Here is a 10,710-nt window from a genome sequence, read left to right as displayed (position 1 = left end):
TGATATCATCGCGCTTTCATCGAGTCTTCTGTGCAAAGTGACATTTTGTTTTCATTGTGCAGACTATAATATTCCCCGCTATGTTTTTGCTTTCCTCTATAACTGACAGCGGAAGGAAAGTAATTAATTTCGGTTCATGAACCCCATTTACAGCTAAAAATAGAGTTAAACAATCGGCAGTTGACAATTTAGGGTGAATGTGACTGTATTCACAGTTACAGTGACATGATATGTGTGTATATCCGGGAAAGTTTTCTCGTTTTGTTGTTTGATTTTTTGGAATAAAATCTTTCTAGTGGAACTAAATGCAGCATTTCTTTTGTTCAAATCAGTGATCATGTTTTTTTATTGTCACATCCCTCAATCTGTTTATAACTGTTGTGCTGTTGTTGCTAGTGGTGTTATGAACATGCTTACAAATACATTTACGCAGCCAAGAACCGAGAACATGTCATCGCTGAGATCTTCGCAGGTCATAGATGCACTGGAGATGTTATAATACTTCGTGGGCTACTCGATTGATTCCCATCCGGGAGGTATTGTGCTCCAACCGGGTCGAGTACTCCACATGTCAAGTAGCCGCAGCCTTACAAAGGGAATGGACAAGGGAGAATCAAAGAGACGCCACAAGGGGCGATTTTGTCTGATTCGCCCTGTCAACCAGCCGGCGACGCAAAACTCTTCCGATGCCACAACACAAGGCTCTTCCACCAGCACGGCGACTCGAGCCTCTACAAGCACGGCGACGATGGCCTCTACAAGCACGGCGACTCAAACATCTACAAGCACGGCGACTCAAGCCTCTACAAGCGCGCCGACGATAGCCTCTACCAGCACGGCGACACGAGCGACACGAGCCTCTACCACACGAGCCTCTACCAACCCAGTGGCTAAGCGACCCTCTTCCAGTCGAGAAAGCCGTCCTTCTGCTTCACGAACGACGACCGAGCGTAAACGGCGTTTCTCAGCTACAAATAACAAGAGCAGCAATAAGGACGAGTGAGGTGCTGAGACAAACTTATCTCAAGTGAGACAGGTATTTGATATCATCGCGCTTTCATCGAGTCTTCTGTGCAAAGTGACATTTTGTTTTCATTGTGCAGACTATAATATTCTCCGCTATGTTTTTGCTTTCCTCTAAAACTGACAGCGGAAGGAAAGTAATTAATTTCGGTTCATGAACCCCATTTACAGCTAAAAATAGAGTTAAACAATCGGCAGTTGACAATTTAGGGTGAATGTGACTGTATTCACAGTTACAAACTTATCTCAAGTGAGACAGGTATTTGATATCATCGCGCTTTCATCGAGTCTTCTGTGCAAAGTGACATTTTGTTTTCATTGTGCAGACTATAATATTCTCCGCTATGTTTTTGCTTTCCTCTATAACTGACAGCGGAAGGAAAGTAATTAATTTCGGTTCATGAACCCCATTTACAGCTAAATATAGAGTTAAACAATCGGCAGTTGACAATTTAGGGTGAATGTGACTGTATTCACAGTTACAGTGACATGATATGTGTGTATATCCAGGAAAGTTTTCTCGTTTTGTTTTTTGATTTTTTGGAATAAAATCTTTCTAGTGGAACTAAATGCAGCATTTCTTTTGTTCAAATCAGTGATCATGTTGTTTTATTGTCACATCCCTCAATCTGTTTATAACTGTTGTGCTGTTGTTGCTAGTGGTGTTATGAACATGCTTACAAATATATTTACGCAGCCAAGAACCGAGAACATCTCATCGGCTGAGATCTTCGCAGGTCATAGATGCATTGGAGATGTTATATACTTCGGTGGGCTACTCGATTGATTCCATCCGGGAGGTATTGTGCTCCAACCGGGTCGAGTACTCCACATGTCAAGTAGCCGCAGCATTACAAAGGGGAATGGACAAGGGGAGAATCAAAGAGACGCCACAAGGGCGATTTTGTCTGATTCGCCCCGTCAACCAACCGGCGACGCAAAACTCTTCCGATGCCACAACACAAGGCTCTTCCGATGCCACAACGGATGCCACAACACACGGATCTTCCGATGCCACAACGGATGCCACAACACACGGATCTTCCGATGCCACAACGGATGCCACAACACACGGATCTTCCGATGCCACAACGGATGCCACAACACACGGATCTTCCGATGCCACAACGGATGCCACAACACACGGATCTTCCGATGCCACAACGGATGCCACAACACACGGCTCTACCACCAGCACGGCGACTCGAGCCTCTACAAGCACGGCGACGATGGCCTCTACAAGCACGGCGACTCAAACATCTACAAGCACGGCGACTCAAGCCTGTACAAGCGCGCCGACGATAGCCTCTACCAGCACGGCGACACGAGCGACACGAGCCTCTACCACACGAGCCTCTACCAACCCAGTGGCTACGCGACCCTCTTCCAGTCGAGAAAGCCGTCCTTCTGCTTCACGAACGACGACCGAGCGTAAACGGCGTTTCTCAGCTACAAATAACAAGAGCAGCAATAAGGACGAGTGAGGTGCTGAGACAAACTTATCTCAAGTGAGACAGGTATTTGATATCATCGCGCTTTCATCGAGTCTTCTGTGCAAAGTGACATTTTGTTTTCATTGTGCAGACTATAATATTCTCCGCTATGTTTTTGCTTTCCTCTAAAACTGACAGCGGAAGGAAAGTAATTAATTTCGGTTCATGAACCCCATTTACAGCTAAAAATAGAGTTAAACAATCGGCAGTTGACAATTTAGGGTGAATGTGACTGTATTCACAGTTACAAACTTATCTCAAGTGAGACAGGTATTTGATATCATCGCGCTTTCATCGAGTCTTCTGTGCAAAGTGACATTTTGTTTTCATTGTGCAGACTATAATATTCTCCGCTATGTTTTTGCTTTCCTCTATAACTGACAGCGGAAGAAAAGTAATTAATTTCGGTTCATGAACCCCATTTACAGCTAAAAATAGAGTTAAACAATCGGCAGTTGACAATTCAGGGTGAATGTGACTGTATTCACAGTTACAAACTTATCTCAAGTGAGACAGGTATTTGATATCATCGCGCTTTCATCGAGTCTTCTGTGCAAAGTGACATTTTGTTTTCATTGTGCAGACTATAATATTCTCCGCTATGTTTTTGCTTTCCTCTATAACTGACAGCGGAAGGAAAGTAATTAATTTCGGTTCATGAACCCCATTTACAGCTAAAAATAGAGTTAAACAATCGGCAGTTGACAATTAGGGTGAATGTGACTGTATTCACAGTTACAAACTTATCTCAAGTGAGACAGGTATTTGATATCATCGCGCTTTCATCGAGTCTTCTGTGCAAGTGACATTTTGTTTTCATTGTGCAGACTATAATATTCTCCGCTATGTTTTTGCTTTTCCTCTATAACTGACAGCGGAAGAAAAGTAATTAATTTCGGTTCATGAACCCCATTTACAGCTAAAAATAGAGTTAAACAATCGGCAGTTGACAATTTAGGGTGAATGTGACTGTATTCACAGTTACAGTGACATGATATGTGTGTATATCCAGGAAAGTTTTCTCGTTTTGTTGTTTGATTTTTTGGAATAAAATCTTTCTAGTGGAACTAAATGCAGCATTTCTTTTGTTCAAATCAGTGATCATGTTTTTTTATTGTCACATCCCTCAATCTGTTTATAACTGTTGTGCTGTTGTTGCTAGTGGTGTTATGAACATGCTTACAAATACATTTACGCAGCCAAGAACCGAGAACATGTCATCGGCTGAGATCTTCGCAGGTCATAGATGCACTGGAGATGTTATATACTTCGGTGGGCTACTCGATTGATTCCATCCGGGAGGTATTGTGCTCCAACCGGGTCGAGTACTCCACATGTCAAGTAGCCGCAGCCTTACAAAGGGGAATGGACAAGGGGAGAATCAAAGAGACGCCACAAGGGCGATTTTGTCTGATTCGCCCTGTCAACCAGCCGGCGACGCAAAACTCTTCCGATGCCACAACACAAGGCTCTTCCACCAGCACGGCGACTCGAGCCTCTACAAGCACGGCGACGATGGCCTCTACAAGCACGGCGACTCAAACATCTACAAGCACGGCGACTCAAGCCTCTACAAGCGCGCCGACGATAGCCTCTACCAGCACGGCGACACGAGCCTCTACCACACGAGCTTCTACCAACCCAGTGGCTACGCGACCCTCTTCCAGTCGAGAAAGCCGTCCTTCTGCTTCACGCACGACGACCGTGCGTAAACGGCGTTTCTCAGCTACAAACAACAAGAGCAGCAATAAAGACGAGTGAGGTGCTGAGACAAACTTATCTCAAGTGAGACAGGTATTTGATATCATCGCGCTTTTATCGAGTCTTCTGTGCAAAGTGACATTTTGTTTTCATTGTGCAGACTATAATATTCTCCGCTATGTTTTTGCTTTCCTCTATAACTGACAGCGGAAGGAAAGTAATTAATTTCGGTTCATGAACCCCATTTACAGCTAAAAATAGAGTTAAACAATCGGCAGTTGACAATTTAGGGTGAATGTGACTGTATTCACAGTTACAAACTTATCTCAAGTGAGACAGGTATTTGATATCATCGCGCTTTCATCGAGTCTTCTGTGCAAAGTGACATTTTGTTTTCATTGTGCAGACTATAATATTCTCCGCTATGTTTTTGCTTTCCTCTATAACTGACAGCGGAAGGAAAGTAATTAATTTCGGTTCATGAACCCCATTTACAGCTAAAAATAGAGTTAAACAATCGGCAGTTGACAATTCAGGGTGAATGTGACTGTATTCACAGTTACAGTGACATGATATGTGTGTATATCCAGGAAAGTTTTCTCGTTTTGTTTTTTGATTTTTTGGAATAAAATCTTTCTAGTGGAACTAAATGCAGCATTTCTTTTGTTCAAATCAGTGATCATGTTGTTTTATTGTCACATCCCTCAATCTGTTTATAACTGTTGTGCTGTTGTTGCTAGTGGTGTTATGAACATGCTTACAAATACATTTACGCAGCCAAGCACGTAAACATTTATAGCCGTAATAGTACGTATCATTACTAATAATAATAATAGTGGGGGTGATAGTTGGAATGGGGGGGGGGGTGTGATAAGATTCAATAGTTGTAGCTGAAAGATTTTATAGCTTAGTGGTCGTGTGAGTAGTGAGCTGTAACTGGTTCACCGTGTTTGGATCAAAGCACCTGGATAACGATGGAGCGCAAACATCTTGAAACGTCATGTTTGAAGTTGTCTTCACAGTATCAGTTTAGTTGGTAAGATGTTTACGAAATACCTCTGACCGCTACTCTAGACAGAGATACACAGCGGGATTCAGCAGGTGCACAGTCTCTCTGATGTCAGTCTCAGGACAAGATATCATAAGAGCATATAGCTCAATGCTAAACATCAGATGATGAATGGCCGTAAAGAGCTGTAGATAAAACACTGGGAACTGACAACTGAGAAGTCGACCGAAGACTCGAGGGAGTAGAAGGTAGGGCGATTCAACGTTTAAAACGAACCAAAAAAATACGTGGAGAAAGATATATGCATCTCTTTCTTGCGCATACGCCCCTCACATATAAACAAACAAACGAACTTACAGATATACATACACACCAACCGTTCTCAAGTGCACTCAAATGGTTGGCGTTGAATGCATAAATCAGTTCACGTAAGGGTGCGTGTGTAGGTGCGGTACAAAGTCGCGAAGAGGAAGGGGAAGGTGAAGAAAAAGATTCACGTGTTCACATCAAAGTTTTCCATCTGCATATAAACAAGCCTACCCTACAGCAGAGTTAACGTTGCACTGACGTTCACTGTTGTCGAAATGCAATGACACGTGCATCCAAAAAAAAAAAAAAAAAAAAAAACAAAAAACGATGAAACGGGCCAAGAAACGTGGAGAGAGAGAGGAGTATTTTTCCACCAAGCCAGCAACTAAGGTTATATCACTGCAAACCATCCAGCCCTGTAAACAGATACTACGTGCAGAGAAAGAACAGCGTACCCGAGACGGGATCTGAACCCAGAGCAGATTATCCTCACTGTATTGGTGACAGGCGGCAACCGTTGCGCCACCGGTCGTGGAGAGAGACCAAAAGAAAAGGGTATCGGAGAAAGGGTGAACACCTAGTCGTGGGCGGGTATTCATTTTTGCATTGGCGCCAATCCTCCTACGCACGGTGTGTGTATGTGTGTGTGATGGGTAGGTGTGCGTGTGTGTGTTTTTGCTTTTTTTTTTCTTCACATATACATATATTTTGGACGCGGGGCACAGCTCCCATGTTTAAATTGCCCATTGGGATAAATAAAGTCTGTTGTTATTGTTATATGGAAATGCATATCTGATTGTTGTTGTATGATGCGTTGTAGTGTATGCATATATGCATATATCCCCCATGTTAAAATGATTATGAGAATTGACATTAAAATGTGTAGTGTCGTATCACCACACACATTCACACTTACTCTCTCAGGAGTACCCCCGCCCTTTCCTCTCTCCCACTTTCCCGAGGGGTACTGGTCCTCACTTTTGACACTTGCTAATGTCTGTTTGAAGATCGACAGAGAAAAATATCAGTTGAAGAATAAATGAGCGTTAGCTTGTACAGGTCGCTTTACAAATGAGTTTTAACTGTTGTTGCATGGAAACGCCGCGACGCCAACGGTTTTTCACTCCGTGACGTCAGAGTGTTTACCGTTCACGGAAGTGCGGCTGGCTTTCATCACGACATGTCATGCCAGCCAGTGACATTGGCCAAAATCGACTGGTGTGTGGCAACTCCGGCAGCAAGCAGGTCACATCATGATTGCCCTTACAGTCCTGGAAACGCAGACCGAACAAAGGAATACTGGTGCAAGTTCTATACTCTTTTCTTTTTTTTTTCTTTTTTTCATTCCTAGCGCGAACAGCCGAAGGCATGAGTCTAAAGGTTGTTCTGAGGGCAGTTGTTGTCAGCTCTCAATGTAAATGTAAAGTAGGTAGTCGTGTATATAAAAATAATGAAGACCTTGCATTGTTGGGTCGGTGTACATGAATAGGGTTTTCACAGCTGGAGGTCCTACGACAGGTAAGGATGGTCACCTGACAGAAAAAAAAATGCAGAGTGAAATTCGAACGTTTTTGTGTTGCTGACGCCGTGTGAACGATCACATTTCACGTAGCAGACGTAAAGTCTTGTGTAAACAGTGCCCAGCCCTCGAATGCAATGTAGTTCTCTTGGGAGGAGATGATGATGATGATGATGATGATGATGATGATGTAGTTTTGTAGCGCGCTAGTATCCACATCACAAAGATGCGCTCAGTGCGCGGTGATCCCAGCAGCCACCAAACTGTAGGTCAAATGAAAACTTCAAAAAAGTTTAAACAAGTGAGTCTTCAGATTTTTCTTGAAAGATCCAATACTATCAGACTCCTTGGTCGAAAGGGGAAGCGAGTTCCACAAAAGCGGGGCTACATTGGAGAAGGATCTGAAACCCGCAGTCTTCTTATTAGCATTCCCTGACTGAACACTCGGTCGTTCAAGTCTGAAATGTGCTGCTGAACGAAGGTTCCGCTGGGGTTGGTAACAGCAAATGAGTTCTTGCAGATAGACAGGCACAAGGTCGTGAAGACAGCCATAGGTTAAGGTTAACAATTTGTGCTCAATTCTCTTCTCCACAGGAAGCCAATGTAGGTCACGAAGTACAGGAGTAATATGATCAGTTGTTCAGGAGAACCAGTGAGGACAACTTGTTCAGGTCATAATTCCCAGGCAGCCATTTGTATTCTGGAATATTAAATGGAAGAGACTAAATCGTTGTGCATGCTCTGCTGTAAATCACGCACACTTAAAACAGACTTCTGACAAAGCAAACGGGAATGTTGAAGTCATATAAATTAACTGATTTATGCCAGAAATTCTCTCTCTCTGTGATAGATATAGGCGCACGCTGTGGGGAAATAAAATCCTATTTTACTGAGTTTATAGTTGACAATTGCCATTCCGTACACAGTGCCGCAGCAACAATAGTTCGCACATTTTCCGGAGTGAAATGGCTTTCTACCAGATTCTGAAACGCTCATGACCTTTTCAGGTTTCCTGTCCTATCCCATTGACAACAAATAGGTTAGGATCGAACTTGTTTCTCGCTCGGTTTATGACTTGGTGGACGCTCAGTGTAAGTCTGATGAAAGGCCGCGACCTCCCCCCCCATTCCCCCAACCCCCCAAAATTCATTGATTTTGTGGCAAAGCGCACAGAATAGAACTAGTCACGCTTAGGATTGACCGCCTTTAGCCTTGTGTAAAGAAAGAGTTAAAGCTTTCATAAATCTACTAATTACTAGTGACATTACAAGAACTTGAACAAGAGTCGAATAAAAAGATTTTTAAACGGTAATGTCTTGATGGCCATTTGTGTGTATAAGAAGTTTTGGATAATATCTGAAAGTAACCAATTAATCTTTAGTACAAAAAGTAAAGTAAATAGGCCTACTGAATAAATCCACAAAGAATAAAACAATGCTCACATTAATAATTTTAACTTGACAAACTCATTTTGTAATTCCACTCACCATTAGATGGCATTAACCTTCGAATCATTCCTCAATCCATGTCTCTTGGACTGCGACTGTGCACAAATAGAAATTGTAAGGTAGACTTAAATGCTATTGTACACAATAATAAATTTGTAAATGTAGAGAAAATAATACTTAGATTCACTATTTTTGTCACGACGCCGCCGGTGCCTCTCGTTTTTCGCTCTCTCCAACTCACCAGCGGGTCGGACAATTGCGCGTTCTTTCGTTCGTTCCAATTAAAGAATGACTCGCCTGTACGAGTCTGTCTGTTTATTGATCAAAATTATCGACCAAAAAAATAGATCCTAACTGTAAAAGCAAAACGGTCTCTAACACCACAGTTTTTCCTTCAATCTCCACTTCTACAAAGTACAACGAACACCTCACACACTATAAACTCACTGTCTTGGCAGTCGTTTCTCCTTTCACATTAGTACATTCGATCTCTGATTAGCAAATCGCATTGTCTTGGCAAATGCGTTCACGTCTCCCTTTCCGCTCTCTTTCTTCTTCTTCCACTCGCTAACGTTCTTCCTCTTCTATCTACTCTCTAACGTCCTCTTCTTCTCTCTATTCTCCAGCGTCCTTCTTCTTCTAAAAATGTCCTCTAACGTCCTTCTGCTTCCATATCCCTTCTCAACGTCTCTCTCCCTTACCTCACTATTTCTTTTGACGTCACTATACGTCATTTTTCACGTTCTATTTAGAGAACGTCCATCATTCGCACGCTTTCATCTACACACGCGCCCAGTCCTAGCACTCTGACTAGATCCATGACAATTTTTTTAAATTGTTCGGAAACTTTGTCCTTTTAAGTTCATATTGACGTACACCTCAAAGAAATCAAAACCAAACAAAAACTACGCACCAATTAATATACTTCTCAGCTGAAGTGACTGGAAACTTTTTCCCCTTTGGTTCCACTGAGCCAACTCTGAAGAAAGCAGCCGTTTTAAAATTCTCCGTGCACGAGATGTGCTGAACCTGTTAAAAAAAATCTTTAGTTGTTTCCACCATGTAAAATACTACAATACAAATGCAAAATAAATTAATTCACTGGATTGGGTAAGTTTAAGATATAATGCTGAACGAACCCTACTCCACTGATGAGGGATCAATGGTTGCATGATGAATATAGCTACAAACCAGACCCAGTCTCTTAAATAAACCCTAGTGGGACTTCAGAGAAAATAATGGCATTAAGTGACTCAAATCACCAAGTTAATTAAGAGTTTAATCAAAGCTGTTCTTTATGAAAGTAGAACAATTTTAGTGGTCATAGTTAATAGACACACACAGACTGCTCATTTTGACACCATGAAAAGCAAGTGACAGAAACTGAACAGCACTTTCTCCTTACATGCCCTAAATATATGGACCTTCGTAAACTTTTCATCTCTAAAAAATATTCTAAGCACCCTTCCCTTTTCCATTTCAGATAATAGATTGAAAACTGCACGTCTTGCCTCTTTTGTTTATAATGCACTGGAAATAAGAAAAACTGTGACTTAGACCAAAGATATGTTACTGTTAGTTGGTTATATGTTGTCTTGTGACTAAAAATAATTTGATGAGTATATATTTGTACTTGCATATTTATACAACTGTATGATGTATGGTTAAATGACAATGCATATCTTTACTTGCACATGAGCATGTTGTGCTTACCTATAATTATATTACTATTGATATATATCTTTGATGGTTATGCACCCCTCTTGAAAAGGGCTGATGGCCTATTCAGTAAACTGATTCTGATTGAAAATCAAAAAATATTTAACTATTAAATGAATGATGGAGATGCATACTGCAGCATTCTGTTATTTTTCTTTGTGTGCATACTGTGTCGAGAAACCATAATGCATTCTTTTGAGATAACCATGTGTGTCTGATCTGTGATCGACATATTATCTTGATTATTTTTCACCTGTAACCTTTCCCATCTTAAAATTACCCATTGGGACTAATAAAGTTGGTCCTTATCATTATGTTAAACAAATAATCAAATTTTATCAAACAAGGATATTGGTAGATATCTTAAAGCATTTAAACAGTTGTACTGACACTTTCGTGTTTTAAAATAATGTGAAAACAATTTGACAATTAAACAACTAGAGCTGAAATATTGCAGATTTGATAAAAATAATTTGAAAATAAATGTTA

At 41.4% G+C, this 10,710-nt stretch overlaps 1 protein-coding gene across 1 annotated transcript; it reads left to right on the top strand.

The window, feature by feature from the left end:
- The first annotated feature begins 901 nt into the window (after positions 1-901).
- LOC112571055 (variant surface antigen D-like) lies at positions 902-2,925 on the top strand. Its single transcript, XM_025249850.1, has 2 exons — positions 902-1,027; positions 1,721-2,925. The coding sequence occupies exon 2, from the start codon at positions 1,779-1,781 to the stop codon at positions 2,505-2,507; it is 729 nt and encodes a 242-aa protein (XP_025105635.1). The 5' UTR covers positions 902-1,027; positions 1,721-1,778; the 3' UTR covers positions 2,508-2,925.
- The last annotated feature ends 7,785 nt before the right edge of the window (positions 2,926-10,710 follow it).

This window comes from Pomacea canaliculata, linkage group LG8 (assembly GCF_003073045.1).
Source record: "Pomacea canaliculata isolate SZHN2017 linkage group LG8, ASM307304v1, whole genome shotgun sequence".
NCBI lineage: Eukaryota > Metazoa > Mollusca > Gastropoda > Architaenioglossa > Ampullariidae > Pomacea > Pomacea canaliculata.
This window is presented reverse-complemented; position numbering and strand designations above follow the sequence as displayed.